At 42.3% G+C, this 17,672-nt stretch overlaps 1 protein-coding gene across 2 annotated transcripts; it reads right to left on the bottom strand.

Moving 5' to 3' along the window:
• Nucleotide 1: 1 nt before the first annotated feature.
• Nucleotides 2-16,540, bottom strand: TCP11L1 (t-complex 11 like 1). 2 transcript variants are annotated; one of them, XM_061462820.1, is made up of 10 exons: nt 16,447-16,540; nt 12,813-12,978; nt 10,063-10,195; nt 7,367-7,487; nt 6,670-6,890; nt 5,782-5,918; nt 5,151-5,347; nt 4,612-4,793; nt 3,723-3,895; nt 2-3,531 (listed from the first exon to the last, which is right to left on the bottom strand). In XM_061462820.1, the coding sequence occupies exons 2-10, from the start codon at nt 12,964-12,966 to the stop codon at nt 3,296-3,298; spliced, it is 1,554 nt and encodes a 517-aa protein (XP_061318804.1). In that variant the 5' UTR covers nt 12,967-12,978; nt 16,447-16,540; the 3' UTR covers nt 2-3,295. The 2 variants fall into 2 exon arrangements, with proteins under 2 accessions (XP_061318804.1, XP_061318805.1); XM_061462821.1 differs by lacking the exon at nt 12,813-12,978 and having other exon boundaries at nt 16,447-16,534.
• Between the last annotated feature and the right edge of the window lie 1,132 nt (nt 16,541-17,672).

Genomic DNA, 17,672 nt, shown 5'->3' with positions numbered 1-17,672 from the left:
ATCATGCCTCATTCTGGTTTTATTCAAACACAACAAGTTACTTCTTAAATATGACTCAGCCACTTCAAAAGCAATGTTATTAAGACCATCACAGGAAATTGATCAGAGCATACATATTAGAATTAGCTTTTTTTTCCATTTTTTCTAGAGGATACAGTATACTTTTGCTTTTAATTCCAGACTGTTTAAAGAAGACAGCATCGTAAGACAAACTCAGTACGTATTTCTAATGTGGATTGTCCAGGAGTACTAGTTCACACAGTCTGTTCCTGGATAACTGCATTGGTCTTCCACTTAAGGTACAAAGCTAAATGTTAATAGATTAGCTACACAGTTTAACCTGGTATTATCAAACAAGCTAACAAAACCACTATATGAACTTTTGAAGCAGTTTCTACACATACTGTAGATTTTTAACTTGTAACAGGCTATTTAGAACTGCACTCATCATGCTGAGACCATGAGAATCCCTGTGGACTAAAGGACATTCAGACACACAGACATTCCCACCACCAGCAGCAGAGATGACACAAGTCAGTGCTCCTGTCTATTGGACTAAAAGGTGAAACAGCCTATGTGTAACCATAGAACTATGTTCCCATGGAGGTAAGGTCTGGCTTTATCAGTCATAGAATTTCTTCTTTGCTTTGCCACTTAATCGTATCTCCCTTTTTAAGAGGATGTAGAGAAACTATTTATCAACTGCTATAACTAAAAAAAAACAAAGTCACTAAGGTGATTTGCACTCATGGGGATTTATTTCTGTCTCTAGATCTTTACTGCTGTAAGGCCCACAACACCCACCACTCACTGAGGCACCCACTCCCACTGCCTGTATCCCCGAAGGCAAAACGAGCCAACAGCAGGTACTGCACTTCTCTCCGTGTGAAGCCCTAGGATCAAGCCCCTGCAAGGAAAGTTGGGACGTACTGCATCAAGCCTGTAGCACAGTCCGTGCTTCGATGGCAGAGTAAGCAGGAGCTGATCGTCACGGACATCTGGACCGTGAATTCCTCAAGGGGGAGCAGCCATCTCCTGGATTCAGCAAGTACAATTTTATCTATCTATAATGCAGTCCCAGTCGTTCTACTTTTCAAAGGCTTTTCTAAGTATGTTGTTTCACCACTATGTTGTTCCTCCCCAAATCCTGGAGATCATCCCTACACCACCTAAATTCCTGTAGTATGCGTAATTCCACAGAGGCCTGTAAAGGCAGCTTCTAGACAATGCTAAAATATAAAACAGCAGCAATATATAACTTTTGCAACTGTCATTTAACAAAAATGGAAACAGCTTTGTCTTGGTTATACATCCCTAGCAATAACATTTCTGTTAGCTCTTTCATTGCAAAGACAACTGAATTACCTTGTTGGAGCTGCAGAGCTATAGGCTGTATTTTGAGGTGGATCCTGCACTAATGACAAAGTACAGTAAGCAGATGCAGCAATCTTGAAGACCTCTGTAGTATCCTGTGCTGATTCAGACAATGAAATAGTCCACACCAAAAACCTACTCAGAACTTACTTTTCTGGCTAACCAAACCTACTCATTTTTGAGTTATCAAAGAAAGAGTCAAAGACAGATCACCTTTTACTATCCGAGTAACTTCAGCCAAAAGAAAAATAACTTGACTGAGCTGCTGATCTCTTACAGGGCTTTGGTGTGGTTTTTCCCTTGGGGAACAGGGTTTGTAATGAATGAGAAAAGATTTGGTTTATAGTTGCACAGGCTAATGGAATAAAAGGTCTTACTGAACCCACCTTCCTCAAACTCAAAGTCAGTGCAGCTATATCCACACTGACAATTAAAGGAAAACTAGAAAGGGAAACATCAGCACTGATTCATGATCAAGAGCTTCCTTCTAGAAGTTCTATTATTCTGATTGATAAAATGAACCTGGATGTGAGCATTAAAAGGCCCTCATTTATTTATTTTACGTAACTTGTTGGTTTCGTGGCTTTTAAGACACCAGCACATTCTCTTTTGGCTAGTCTAGTAGTACTTGGGACACTTACTGTTTCTAACTATGAACTTGGCTTTCAGGAAATCATCAAATTTTGATGACTGAAGCACAGCACGGTGCTCAGCCAGAAGAAAATTTCAAATGTACTTCCCTCCTGGCTGAGTCTGAAATCTCAGTAAGGCTGTAAGGTCATTGAGCTCCTCTGTGAACGCTCCTATGTACAACATGTAGCTAACTCAATTCAAGACCTGCAACTATTTTAAGTTTCAAGAACACCTCTACAAAGTGAAAAAAAAATCTTCTACTGAAAATATTCCCTGTATGTTCAAACTATCAGTAAATCATTCACTTCTCACAGTGCATCAAGATCACTTATACTTCTGATAGTGCTCTGCACTTCCTGGATAGTTTTGAAGATATGATTGAAAATGCAACCATCTCCAGTTGTAGTTTTAAAAACACAAGTAAAATTTTCAGCCTAAAGTGTCACACACTTGAAATCTGCCCTCAGAAAATGACAGAGTCCCTTGAAAATGAGTATTTCACATAAAAAGGAGTAAACTGCTAGCAAAAAAAAAAAAAAAAAAGGTAAGAAATGCCACTTTTATCAAAACATTTTAGCTCTGCCCTTCTGAAGTCTTTACAAGAGATAAATACAGCTGCAATCTATAAGATTGCCACCTTTGGAAGTACTGTACATAGCAGAGGACAGTTACCCAATAACCAGAAAATTTACTACAAAAATATATTATGTCTTGTGTAACATCTGCACGTAAACAGCAAAAAAATGCTATTAAAAATGCAGTAAAATGCAGAAAAAACTAGTAGCCTACCACACTAACCATAATGTTACAATAAAGTGCTGTTTGGCTTTGTTTTTTGCCTCTTAAATTTTCTCTTATCCAGAATTTTAGCTTTCTTCTTTGAAGTAAGATTTTTTATTTTTTTTTACTTTAAAGCCAAATCACCCCATAGCTAATCTGCTCTGGATTAATTAAACTAAATTCACAGTAAATTAGAGTAAAATGCCCTAAAATGAGCCACTTACTTAAATACAAAGTTTGATTCTTAAACTTCTCCTACCTAGCACCAGCTGAAAAATTGCAGCCAGAAAACTACCAAGACATTCCCCCACCCAGGTTGCATACTTACATGAAAAATGCATGTCTCTCTCATCATTTATTTCAGAACCCTTTTTGGATCTCAGGTATTTTCCTCATCAGTCATCACTAGTGAATTAAAAGGAACCAGTATTTACATGGGAAGCTGTTTTCCTAGACAAATATTGGTGCAAGTGTTTAAAATAGCTGACGGTACTGTACTGGTAGCATACTAGGATTCTTCTGACTTCCCTGCAAGTTGGTATTCTTCCTTAGACAGTATTTTGCCAAGGACTGCATCATAGTAAGGGCTGAAGACCATTTTGTTGTAGTTGACAAGACGAACATACTTGACAGCGATCTCTTCCAGCTCTTTTTGAATAGGGCCTAGTCCTCCAGGAACAGTAGGCAATGATTTCTGGTGACTAGATGCAAGGTAATTCTCCAGAAACTTTTGAATTCGAGAACCTGGAAAAATTGGACCAAGAGTTTGGTTTGTTTTCAAAAGAGAGAGTCAATCAGAAATAGTGTAATCTCATGTAACATACAGAACATAGGAAATGAGCATAAGTGAGGAACCATGCATGTCATGCCACCAGCTGATGTGCAAAGACAGACAAGTGGTCACTTGAGAACAGAGTGGTTTTGTCCAAGCATACCTATTAACTTGCATATGGTGTTATCCGAATTGGCCACCGCTTGGATTTGTCCTTTAAGTACAGTCTCTCGCTCAGCTGAGAGCGGTGTGAAGCCATGCTGGGAGAGGCAGGTGTTAACTTCAGCACATACCTTCTCACCCGTGGCAGCCAAAGATTCCTTCAGGTTAAAGGAGCTGGAGAACGTGGAGCACAGCGTTACTGAACTACAGGAATTAGTTGCCTTTTTTTCTCCACCTTTAGAAAATAAACTATAAAAATATATTTTTTACAGTTGGCTATTTTATTATTGGATAAAAAAATATCCAGTTATAGTTGCCTTATTTATCAAATGTAATGGAAGAAGTGTAATCCAGATAAAGCCAGAACTATAAAGAATAGTATATTTTATATATATATATATATGAAAAATAAAGTCGAGATATAAAACCAGGAGGTAGAATAGACAGCACTGAAGATTTCCAGCCTGAACAATCCACACAAATAAGAGCTGACCTTCTGCCCTCACAGACAGTTCTAATGCAAAAACCAGTCATCAACCCATGATGTCTACAGCAATCGTTCTGTATCTGCACACATCTTACTGTACCACACTCAAGTTTTTGAGGGACCTGGCACAAAGGGTGAGCATGGTTAGCTGCTAGTGCTCTCATGTGCCAGCAAGGCATCAAGGAGAACACTGAATAAAGGAGCACTTAGAGGTCACAAAAGAACACAGCAAGAAAAGCTAGTTCTGTCTGAGTAAGCTGAAAAAAACTGTCAGCCTGGGCTCATAAAAAGCCCTCATCACTTCCTCTGACACACTCTACAGCCAGAAAGAGGCTTAAGCTGATTATTTACTAGGGTGAGAACAGCTACGCCAGAGCCTGTGTGAGGACTATTCAGTACTCACGGCAGATGGATTCCCGTCAGCAGCACCTTGACAATGGTTTTGATTTTCTCAGCAAATCCAGGCATGTCAGCGAGTGCTGGGCCTGCTGCACTGAAGGTGACCAGAAGGACTGTCCCAGTCAAGAGGCACTGCTCCAGCTCCAGCTGTATTTCCTGAAAGCGGGTCTGGTCCATTAGCACCGTCTGCAAAGAATGAGGAAGCCAGCACAAAGTGAAGTCAGCACACTGGGCTGTGATGTGACACTGCATTTCCCACCTAGCCACACCAGTGACAGCAAGATAAAGACACAGAAAAGAGCAATATGTGCTCAGCAGTCAAGTAACAGGAACAAAATGTAAAGAATTAACTCCTCTTTTTCAACTAAGTTTCAATACTGAAAAAGCAGCACTTATTAGAAGAGCTACAAGAGCCCTCAATCAAGGGATGTTTTAGTATCGTACTTGTTGCAAGGCTATAAATCCAAACAAGCTTCTGTTATATCCCAGAAACAGAAAAAGTACAACAAGCACAGAAATGCGTTTTTCTGTTAAATAACCTACTTCTGGGAAAGGCCTGTTCACATGGTCCCACTTCAGGAGGTTCAGATAGGCCTGATTTTGTACAGCAGTGGAGCACAAGGCGGAAGCTCCACCAGTGGCACCATCACTACTACAGTGGGGAGGCAACATTTTACATCTCAGCTTGACAAGATCATCTGCTGCTTCTTGCAACCACCTTGTGACAAGGTCTAAAGAATCTGCAGAGTAGTGGGAAAAAAAGTCTTGTTAAGAAAATTCCTTTTCAAAGTTAGGTTTCTCCACCAATGATTTCCAAATAATCCCATTAGTTACTAATACCCATGATATCAGTTAGTGACATGCATTTCACTTACTGCATTAAGCAGAACATCTAAGACAATTAAAACCATGCAGCTACAGGAAGTCAGAGATGAGATGATGCCAGGTATTTATGGCCTACACTGTACTGAAATGGAACTAAACTGCAGTGTATGAAGTGGAGAACTGTTGTTCTGGCAGATTTTGTCAAACCACAGTTTTGGGGCACAAGCTGTCATTTACCATATGAAATCTAGAACTTATGAAAAATCTGATTTTTTCTCATGATGTACAAGCAAAAGCATACAGTTCACTGGGAGGGCAGAGGGGAAGAAAGAAAGGAACAAAGTCATACTTGGCTGTTTCTCAAGAAACTCCTGAAACTTCTTTCTTTCATACTCAGCAGACTGCTGCATTAATTTTGGCCTAATACTAGTGACAGCGAAGTTTGCCATATCCATTTTCATTAGGTCTAACACAGAGAAAATGGCTCTAAACAAACAAACAGAAAAAGTTATTCAAGGCTGCAGACGTTTAAGAGGTACTATTTACAAGATTTATTACAGACTGTGTAAGGGAAGAGCAGAAACATGCATGGGGAACATTAACAGGATGTTTAACAATGTAAGAACATGGGGCAGAGCTGGAGCAACCATGTGTGTGCATGTCTGTTCAAAGTAGGAAATAAATCTTGGTCTCCTGTAAAAATGCCTCCATGGAATTGACTTTACCAACTTGGGGGGTGGGGGGAAGGGGGAGAGGGAAAAGGGAAGAGAAGAGGGCAGGGACTATTCAGCTGAGAACACAGTGCCAGAGCAAAAGCCTCTGTGTAGGAGAGAGAGCTCCAGTTGAGGGGAAAGGATGAACTGGTTAGGGAACAGTAACACCTTTTTCCTATGCTGCTTCTCTCCCCACCCCCCCACCCCCCCTTCTGCTGTTACTATTCATTCTAATACAAACTGCCCATTCACCTGCTATCTTACAGCTTATATGCACTTGGCATTTAAGAAAATGTCCTTCAGTGACATGTGGGAGCCAAATACTCCAATTCACCAGAACAAAGTTGGTCTTTGTTAAAGACCTCTGGAGTATCTCCCCCTTCACACCCACAACTACATCCCTATCACTCCCTTTTCTTACAGAGATTTGCAGGTGGCCCTGCTGGACTGGCCCTCCCTCCCCCCAGCCCCCATAAAATTATTGAAGGCACTCTCAATGTGACCAATCAATACCATTTCAGTACCTGAACAGAGGAACTATTTCATTAATATCTTTCAGTTTCTTAATTTCTTCATCTCGAGCTGGAGCACAGAGAGTCCCCATCATCCCAATGACAAATTCGACCAACTTAGCAATATCAAGGGCCCCGTTTTCTGCCTCCTGTTTTATCAAATCCAGATCAAGAACTTCTGTAATCTGGTTTCTCAGTCTAGTATGACCAGGCAACAAGAAAGACAGAAGGTTCTGAAATGGAAAGTTTTTAACAGTGTGTTAGTTCTACACACCAAAGACAACTACAAGGATCAAAACAGTTACGGAACCACTTTTTATTTAAACTAATTTCCCTTTACAAGTGGATTTTTTTTCTTCTTTTAACCAACCATTCACCAAATGTTTCCCCTCTTTATGATACTGAAGTTACTAAATGGTAAATACTTTGTAGTACAAATACTACAGTCATAACATGAAGGAAGCTTGATATGAGGAAACTAGTTTTACTTTCCTTTTAATCCTCTTTCTTACATTGTTTTGCATTTGTTTTTACATTCAAATTTCTCCTCTGGGGTTATACAACTTACATATGTTCACAGATAATGATACAGTAGTGAAAAAGATTAAGAAAGTCCTTCACGAAAAGCCAAACTTCAACCACGTGTGCTCATTCGTATCAACACAGCTACTCAAATTCAGTAATTTCCCTTGATATGGCATCATCTTACCTCTTTAATTTCTCCCAGTAGTTTAATTGCATGGTCATAAGTTGGTGGATCTTCCTTTAGCTGAGCTTCCAGACAGTCCCAGAAAGCTTTATGCACAATATCTCTTACTTTTTTTTCTAAGCTGTGGGTAAATACGACCAATTAATAAACAATACTTGTCTCTGCACCACCTGACAAAGATAACCTGCAGCTCCTGAAGAACAGCAGACAATAATATGAATACAGTGTAATAATGAATATATGCTGATCAACAGAGAAGAGATTTGTCATTTTAAGTTATACAGAAAAGCGAGAAAAACTGGACACAGGGTTTGGGATGGCTTATATCCTACTAAAGGTTTACACACAAGCAGAAGTAGCTACAAATTAAAATCCTTGTAATTATTTAGCACATGCTACCTCTAAACCAAACAATGGGAAGAAGAGAGATCACAAAAATTAGTTTTGTATTCAAAAGACCAGAGAACCAGTATTCCTGTTACTTTCAAGAGCCTCACTAAGTCAATGCAATTCTACGAAGGAAAATTCATTAAGTAAACAGAAATGGAGTCACTTCCCTGACACAAAAGCTTCTACATTTCAATGTGTAGATACAGCAACTACTCTGAGATACAGGCCCAGTCCAGTTTGTTTTAAAAAAAGAAATGAATTCTACTGCTTCAGTACCGGTTCCTAATCCAGAACACTGAAAGTTACTCCTTTTCAGCCAGCAGGCTCCTGTTCACACCAGGTTTAACTTCAACATGGAAGAAGCTCACAACACTCAGCAGGTTCCCAAAGCTCTGACTGTGTGCAGCTGAGGTTCAGGCAGCACCCAGAGGCCTTTATGCCCTGTGGCCCTCTGAGGGCAACCAACATATGCTCTACTGATAGCATCTACAACTGCAAATACAGTCACAAGCTTCCTCCTCCAACCATGTGTCTACACATACATTCAAGCTGCAGGAGACTGTAAGCCTGAAACATACAAGAAAGGATTGAAAAAATAAAACACGCTAAAATCCTTCTTCTCTGAAAAATACTGAGATCAATTTTATGGCATTGAGGCATACCAGAAAAGTTACCCCCTAATCACAGCACATTTTCACATGAGAAATCCATCTGAAGGAACACAGAGCAGCAGCAGACACTGAATACAACAGCACCCTCTTAACTGAGACTTTAGATGAAGCATTTATTCTCAGCCATCAGCTGCAAAGCAGAAAACGCCTGATGGAAGTTACACAAAAAGATGCTGAGACACAGAAGGTAAGGCAGAGTGGGGAGAAAGAGCTTTGCACACCTCAGGCATACTTTCCATTCTCAAGAGAGCTCCTAGTTCATAGAGCCACATGACCTGCAAATAAGGCAGCAAAGCAGGAGTCTGTCTAACAACAGACAAGGCACACACTGACAGATAGTGCTGAGAAGACAGATCAAATCACTACTTGAGCTCTAAAATATACACGAGTCTTCATGGACAAGAGGTATCTAGTGTCATGTACCAGCTCAGTTAAATATTGTTTGTCCTCAGCATTTGAGGAGGCCACCATTCCATTTCCTACCAACTGAGAAGCTGAAACAAGTGAAGAACATACAGCAAAGACCCTCATCTACTCCATTCAACCCTTACTGAAAGGCAATTCCTGCTGGGGCCGTGAGGTTCAGTGTATTTGATAGCATGAGCACATTTTCTTTGGTTACTATTGTTTAGCAGTCCACAGCCATTAATAAAACACCAGTGGCACACTGGAAAGACAGCAACAGTCCAGGCGAGAAAGGAAGATGAGAATGTTCCCATTACTGCATTTTCAGGCAGGGACAATTCAAGTTCCAAGCAACATCCTCATTACTGATGTTCATGAGAACCACCGTCACCATATTTTGGTAGAGATGGGCATCAGACCCTTTGTCTCAGAATGACTGATTTCTATAGAGGACAAGCAATGCCAGTCTTCTAAGAGCCACCTGCATCATATTCTTCTGCAGCAGCCATGAAGGTAACATGCTCTGGGGCCTCTCTCTCAAATGCAGACACCTACAGACAACACTGGTTTCAACGTGGACCAAGTTCCATCCATGAAATGTGCACTCACTCTCACAAATCAACCCAGGAAACATGGTCAGCCAGATCCCTCTGTGTGTGAAAAGAAAAAAAAACAGCACACAAAGCCTCTGTAGATAGAACTGGGTCAGCTACACTAGCCAATATGTGACCAGACATCCACACAGATTCTGTTTTCCCTTTCAGCAGGCGACTGAATTACTGTGGGTCAGACAGAGAAGGAAAGACTTCAAACATAAAATGAGCAAGGACTAACCTAATAAAACATAGGAATCTCTTCCCAAAAAATCCCTGGAGAAACTGACAGAAAAAGCTAAAATGTTCACAATTTCATCTTAACTGCCACAGGTGGTGAAAGCTTCAAAAATGCTGAGCACCACCTGCATCTGCAGCTAGACTTGGGTATTGAAAAGGCTGCGGTCTCAGACTCCTGAGACAAGGGGACACTGACAGAAACCCCAGCACCCTGGGATTTGTGCCCAGTTACTCCTTTCACACACACACGTTTCTGGGGAAGCAGAACATCATGATTACCACCTTCTCCTTATGATACTAAGATACTAGCCAGAGCTTGTACCTGATCCACTAAGAGCTGTTCTGTAGTTCTTCAAATGCAAATTTAATTTATGTATCTATTTGGTAACAATCTTACCTGTGTTCTGGTAATTCAGCTGGCTTTATCTGGAAGTCTCCATTTACAACAATTTCGTGTGCTAATGCCATGTTGGTTACTCCCTTAGCTGTTTCCATGAGCTCCTCTATTGACACAAGCCGAGGAGGACTAGCTGCAACGTAAATGAAAGTATCAGATAGTTACATGAAACTCTATGGAAAAAAGTCTGCTAATGCTTATGGACCCTTTCCACCTTCTTTACAGTACAGAGGGACACTTGAAGATTCTTCTTTCCTTCCCTTCCCAGCTGGGGATGACACAGAAAACAAAGGAGTGAACCCCAGTTGATATTCTAGGCTCAATATATCAATTGCTTCCAAGTTCTATCAAGATCTTTTAAAAAACAACCCCCCAAAATCCCCACACCCAAACCCCCACTTCTTCAGGACTGCTTAATAGTATCTTAGCATCTTCTTCCATAGTGTAGGAAGAAATTATTGAAAATACTAGCATTTTCACCACACTATTTCCTCAGTTATTGTACTGATGTTGCCATTTCAATGTTATATTTTTCAAGGAAGTGACTTCATCTCTAAAGCAGTCAGCAAACAAACCACCATTAACATTAAGCAATAACACACTAGTAGCTAATTATTCTCACTACTTCTAGTGCAACAGGCATTTCTCCAGACTCTTTTTTTTTTTTTCCCCTCCAGAAACCATGGTCCAAACAATAACAACATCAAGACCTAGTCCCAGCACCATTGCCTAAGACCTTTTCCTTTGGCAGGCATTTGGGCTTGACAAGGATGAGCAAGCAATTGCAAATTGGGCCCTGGGGCATACAAGCAAGTAGGAGTAAGCTCTAGACCTGAAAAAAAAAGTCAGTTTTCATTAGGCAGGAGACAAAGGTAGTGGCTGACTGTAGAAATCTAAAAGGTAGAAGAGGGACAGGGACAGTTTCAGAAAACTTAATATGCACTGGGAATTATGGCTCCTAATTGTTCTGGAGTATACAACATCCTCCTAGGATGCTAATGGCATGGCAGTAGTGCAGGAAGTGACACATAAAGGCAGAGAAGGTGCCAGGGGTGTAGGCCATGCTGGTCAGGGGGGTAATCCTAACCCCACTGAAGCCAACCGAAACCTGTTGCTGCTGATTCTTTGTGGTAAAGGTTCCCCCTAGCTGTGCTAGCACCAGTAAAGCAGGGTGTGGGGGTGCCCTTCAATGCCTTGCCAAATGTCAGGAGAAACACCGTATCTCTTCCCTGGTCCAGGTGTTTGAGGAAAAGGAGAAGGTTAAAGCCTTGGTGTCCTCACGTGATGCAGACAAGAATGGAAAGGTCCACCTCGGCTTCCACAGAAAACATCTGGTGGAGCAGGACAGGGGAAAGAGCCACAGCAGAATTGCCCTTATGGATCAATTCGTTTCCATAGTTCATTCACTTCAACTAGAGTCCTGGCACAGGAGCAACATGCTAATTCACAAAATGGAAGAAACCAACCAGGGATCTTCATAGTCTGGGTTCACTGAGGTATGTTTGAGGCAAACTATCATGACAACCTCATTTGCTAATCCAATTTGACTGGACTTAAGCTAGTAACATAGAAAAGATGCTGTAAGAGTAACTGTCCATCACTTGTCTGCCACTCGGAGCTGTTCCAAGGATATACTGTGAGGCTCCAATGTGGTATTTTTTCATTCATATCTTGCTCATTTTGTGCAACCCTCCCAAACCCTTATTTCCTTCAACTTGCAGCTTAATCTTGCACAGTGACTCTGGAAACACAGCAAGGATTATCCCTGGATATCCTGAGAACTAGCAGGGCAACAAAGTCCAGAGCTGACTGGGAGTGCTCTTGTCAGACTGCCAAATGACATCACCCTAGCAAAGGATGCACTAAAAGCTAAGCCTCTTTCATTTATCAAAGAATGCTCTTAAATCATGTTACTTCATCCTCTTATTATATCTGCTCCCTTACAAAAGGGCAGAGCTTGAGACCCGCGATTACTTTGTGGTACAGTGCAGTGCAAGACTGTGCTGTGCATTTTACTTTCCTGTGTTCATAGCATCTCTGCACACATACAACTCATTTCCTGTCAGGCAACCAGTAAGTCATAAGAACATAAACTCCCTCAGAACATCTCCTCTGTGTAACATGGCACTAAACCACAACACTAAACCTCAAGTAGTAATGAAGACTATTAAAAAAATAAAAGGAATGCAATAAATAAAATATTACCTGCTGAGACACTCTCTACAGTAACTCTCAACTAGTTATCTGAGCAACACTGCCTCTTTGAATTGAATCCCTAGGTCCAGAAAACTTTCTCTTACTTTTATCTATAGATTTGCTAGAAATAATTGGTAACCATATTGCATCCAGCTCCTCATGTCAAAAGCTGAATGACAAATATGACTTAGGAATAAATTTAAAATATGCAGTCCTACTTGACACTAGAAGTCATATTAGGACTAAATGTACAACTTTCTATTTGCATTAGGAGAGGGATAACAGGATATAACTTTGTTGATAACAGCTTCTCTTGCCCTGCAGTAGAAACAGAGGCTGCTCCACCAATCCAGAAGGTTCAGCTGATAATGCAAGCAGCAGTGGGAGTTTAGCTGGAACACACTGGAGTTGTGCTTATCCCTTCCATGGCTGCAGACATGCAATGGTATACATGGCTCAGAACAACATGGTTATTGTGTACAGTTAAGTACTAAAAATGAGGAGAAAGGTGTTGCAAAGTTTCAAAGCCTTTTTCATAAAGCAGTTCTGCTTACACTTTGGCGTATCATCTCTGTGTGATCCTAAAGCACTCTGTCGTATTCTTTTTCTGACAGACTGATCTGGGTTGTCCAAGCTCTCCTCTTGACCATCTCCCAAATCACTTGACTTTTCTTTGCTTGATGGTGGCTTGTCAGGATTCTGAGACATTTTCAGTTGGCTCTTTTCAGAAAAAGAAGATAAAAAGGGGAATGAATAAGCATTTTCTGACAGGGCTGAGTGGGAAATATCACCAGGATTTCTCTTGATTAAGAAAAAATTAAGAATGAAAGAATTCTCATGAGGAATTAAATGATGTCATTCCCATAATGCTAGGGGACCTGGACTCGATGACTCACTTCCCATCTTAAACAAAATGAGATGCTTTCAATACAACTACCATTTACTTAATCTCCATTCCCACAAGTTCTCAAAAGTCTGAAACTGTTCCCTTGCCATAATGCATACAGATGAGAAAGTAATTTTCTTTCTTAGAAGTGCTTATGAAATTACTGAAAAAATACTATTAGAAACACGTTTTACAAAAAGATTATGCCAGATACTTTTCCAATACAAAATGATAAATCTGTCTGACTGTAACAGACCCCTGGACTATGGTCTGCCCCAACTGCTCATAACTTGGAAGTTTTCACTCTGAGCAATCCAAAAGCATTAAGAAGCAGGAAAAGGACTGGAGTTTAATTAATGTGAAATTCTACTCCCATGTTTTCATTCCATGCAAGAATCACAATTTATGCATTGAAAAAGCAAACAAACACTACATTGCAACAGTAAGGTATATAGCTATAGTATTTTAAGTATTTATTAAACATTAGATAATAAATATTTCTATTACATCACAGATACCAGCAGTGTACCCAAAGTTACACTGCAAAAATGACCACTGAAAAAGCATGTCTCACTGTTCATTATCGTCACTTATTTCACGTTCAGCTTTCCCTCTGAATGACATAATTTGCACATCTTCCCATTGAAAACTCTCCATCCTACAGGAAGCTACAGTTCAGACTTCAGTTTTACAGAAATCTGTTAAGAGAGCATGCAATGTCTCTAACTGAATTAAATAACCTTCATGTTCTGTGAAGGGGGGAGTCAGGGAAAGTGTGCCTTTCAAATAAAAAAGGAAAGCTCCTGGAACGCCACCACTGTCATCTTTCACCCAGTATCCCACCATTCCCACTTTCCAAATTGAAAGAAACAAGCTCTCAGCAAGAGAGTTAAAAATACTTGCAGTTCCAAAGACTACACTGAGAAGGAAGCAGCATAAGCAAGCAACAGCATAGAAATAAAAAGCGCAGCACAGGTTCTTTCCATTTCACAGAAGAGCTGTAATAAGTAACCCTGCTCCATCAGTGCTTAAAGTGATTGCACCAATGTGATTCCAGAGGACAGCTGGAAAGCTCAGTGCACATAAGAAATGGTTTTGTTCTACAGCAATGACTCAGGATCATCATCTTGCATGAGATACATAACAATATGTGACGCTTATCCACAGCACCAGGTGAGCTCTACTTCAGAAAAGAAAACAGAGCATATAAAGCATGGGATGAATTACACAGGAAAACGAAGACACCAGTACAGGTGTTGTCAGAACCATGTATTAGCCGTACCTCTAGCTGGAACAGTCACTGATGTCTCTGCTCCAAATGCTTGATCATTCCTCTTCACAAAGGCAGGCAACCCCAACTGGGACAGAAAGTACTTGTCACTGTTACTTTTTAACTAAGGCAGGGAGATCCTCCAGCTAGGTGTAACACAAGGCATCCAATCCAGCATGCAAGTGGGAAACCACTGATGTGCTCCAGGAGAAGTGAATCTCCAGTCTAGCAGACAAGGGGTCTGTTACTGCAAACGCTCTAGCAGCAAGATGGCAAGAAGCTCTGTTAAAAAGGAGCAGTTAACAGAAAAGATCACAGCAGCAGCTGCAATAGAAAATGTAAGGCAGGACTGGTTAAACAGAGGAAGGAAATGTGTTGTTGAATTTGACTAGAATAAAAGCATTACCATAAAACCTTTCCTATTCATTCAGCCATACTGGAGGGTTGTTCCTATCCGTTCTCTTCCACAAAGCATCCTCCTGAAGCCAAAATCTGAAGCACAAAGATGGCTCAACTAAGACCCACTTAGGTCTTTAATGCACATGACACTTCACAGTGCCTTGCAGTTTCTAACTGCACTTTATCCTCACTGCCCTTACAAAGGTATATATACCTTACTTACAGAGGGGAAATTGAGGCATGCATTAAGTTGCTTGAGGACTCTCAGAAGATAATTGATAGGAACAAGACGATAATCAGTCCCATGATTACTACTCCCAGCTTTGCCCATCAGGACACCATTCCTACCATGCAGGCTACATCCTAAATTATCACATTCCGTAAAGTGGCAGACCAAGAGCTACAGTCTCAAACCCAACAATTTCACTTAATTGCCATTTATTTAAGAAAAGAGTCCTGCTTCTGCTGTGGAAAGTGGGTACAAGAACTGCTGGACTGTTCTACCAAATGACTGCTCAGCAGATGATGTGAACAGGCACACTTGTTGGCTTAGTTGTCTGGTCTGCAGTAATCGCTCTTTTCTGCTGGACTACTGCTGTTATTTGCTGGAACACATCTAGAACACATCCTCTTTCCACTGGGTAAATAAGCTTGACAATACCTGTTCCAAAAGCATGATCAGCATCTGTTCTTTCACAGAAACAATTCTGACTCTTAACAAAGTCCACTGCTTGGTGCTGTATTTTCAATAAAAACAGCAGTGCAAGAGAAAACCCAACAAATTAAAATTTAAACAAAATACTTCCACTGATTGTTTTCATCAAAGGTCCTCCAATCATCCGAGGCACATCGATATTAAACAAACTTCACGTGGAGCACACACAAGACTGAAGCAGCTCCTCCTTCACGTCACTCATCTGCCTCTGTACGAGACCTGACAACTCCCTTACCTTAAAGCCAGGCACATGTACCCTGAAGGCCACTTTTCTTCAAGCCTGATTCCAACACTTAACTCTCTCCTCTTCCTTCTGTTCTTCGCATCACAACCTACTTTCCCTCACAATCCACCATAAGGCAAGCTGCATCTCAGCTCCTCTGTCCATCTTACACATTCAAAGGGATGCTTGTGGACTTTTACCATTTCCCCTACCTACAGCTTGTTCCGTGCACGGCCCTCCAAGGACCGGGCTATCAGCAGGCTCGCTCGCAAGGAAGGCACCGTCAGGAAACCACCGCAGCAGCGTTAATCTCCCAGCCCCTCACTCTACCCAGGGCCGGGCACCCATTTTGCTGCACGACTTCCACAGGGGCTCGGCCCTCTCCCCGCACTGCGCGGCTGGGGGCTGGCAGCAGCTCCACCCACAGCTGCCACACAAAAAACGGGCCCCGGCGCGCAGCCGGGGTTGTTTGCCCACATGCCGAACGGCCGGAGCACAGCAATGCCGAGGAAGCAACAGCCTCCTTTTGCCTTCACTGCACTCGAGCGAACAGGCCCCGGCAGCAGCCCCCGCCCGCACCGAGCCCAGGGCCCTCTCCCCCCCTCCAGGCCTAACGGAGGCCCGGCGGCCTGTCCACCGCCGCCTCAGGACTGCGCTGCCACCCGGGGCACGCCACACCGCCACCGCCTCCTTACCGCTGCTCGGAAGAGCCGCGGCCCCCCGCTGTAACGGAGCGGGCGGCCGACCCGACTCTCCCCTGCCGGCCGGCGCTGCTAAGCTCGGCCCCAGCTCAGGGGCGGGCCACAGCGGCTGCCCAGGGCCTGGGCCGCCGGCTCCCCGTCCCTCCGCGCGGGGGCGGGGCGAGCAATCGCCACCCCTCAGTGCGTCGATAGGGGGGAACCCTCAGCGTGGGGCCAGAGGCTCGGTACGTTGGGTAGGGCTGCACTGTGAGGGACGTTGGGTGCTTGCATCTGCCTCAGGAAGCCTGACTCCTAACAGTCACCTCTGGGCCAGAACAAGGGCTGCACGCCTGTAGCCTCCAGCCAAGCTCTAGCACAAACAAATAGGTGTCTGCTCCTAGCACCTTGTCCTTTTTAGGTTAAATCCACCCAGCAAACAGGGAAAGCAGCCCCGGCTTTCTGTTGCTGTCCCGCTGGCACGTATTCACTTATAGACACCTTACCCACCTCACACTATGACCATCACTCCCTTCTAACTTCCATCTCTGGTACTGTTATATAAGCCTCTGGTCCTGTGCCTATCAGAATGCTCCTGAACATCACCTGGTGCCAGGTTCTTCCCCACAGCCTGTGTTTCCGTAGCCCAAAATCACGCTTCTCACCAAAGCCAATCCAGTGACTGCACAGTGTACCGCTATCTCTAAGTCAGAGTTTGCACTCCAGCAGGCAATGGCCATAGGCAAGAGCTCATTTTCAAGATAGAAACCTGATCCTCTTAACAGCAATGGTAGAACATGCTGAAAAGGCAACCCATGCATAAGTAACTTCAAAATATGATCAAGAAACTGCCTTTCCACCCCCGTGTTTTTAAAGTGCGAGTTAAGCCACTTTTCCCAAAAAAAAGTGCCTTTATAACCAAAAGCCTTCAGTTGAAACCAAGAACTAAAAAAAGTAACTATTGAAGAGTAAGGGTTAGACATCAACCCATAGTATTAGTTTTCAAGAACTGATTATCTTTCAGAGGCCCTTTCTAACTGACTAGAATCAGCCTCTTACACATTTGTCTTCCATCCCCCACCAGAGTACAGTAACACATTATCCTCTTGCACACCAAGTTGTCATCTCACATTCAGATAAAGTACTCTGGAGAAACAATAGCCAGTGGCAACAGACACTGCTAATGACTGCAGAGTTACTCAGTGAGACATTACAGAGTAGTATCTCAGACAGGACTGCTTATA

This window comes from Pezoporus flaviventris, unplaced genomic scaffold, assembly GCF_033815535.1.
Source record: "Pezoporus flaviventris isolate CSIRO_AGI_PZ_B2104156 unplaced genomic scaffold, CSIRO_AGI_Pfla_v1 ptg000036l, whole genome shotgun sequence".
Classification (NCBI taxonomy): Eukaryota; Metazoa; Chordata; class Aves; order Psittaciformes; family Psittacidae; genus Pezoporus; species Pezoporus flaviventris.
This window is presented reverse-complemented; position numbering and strand designations above follow the sequence as displayed.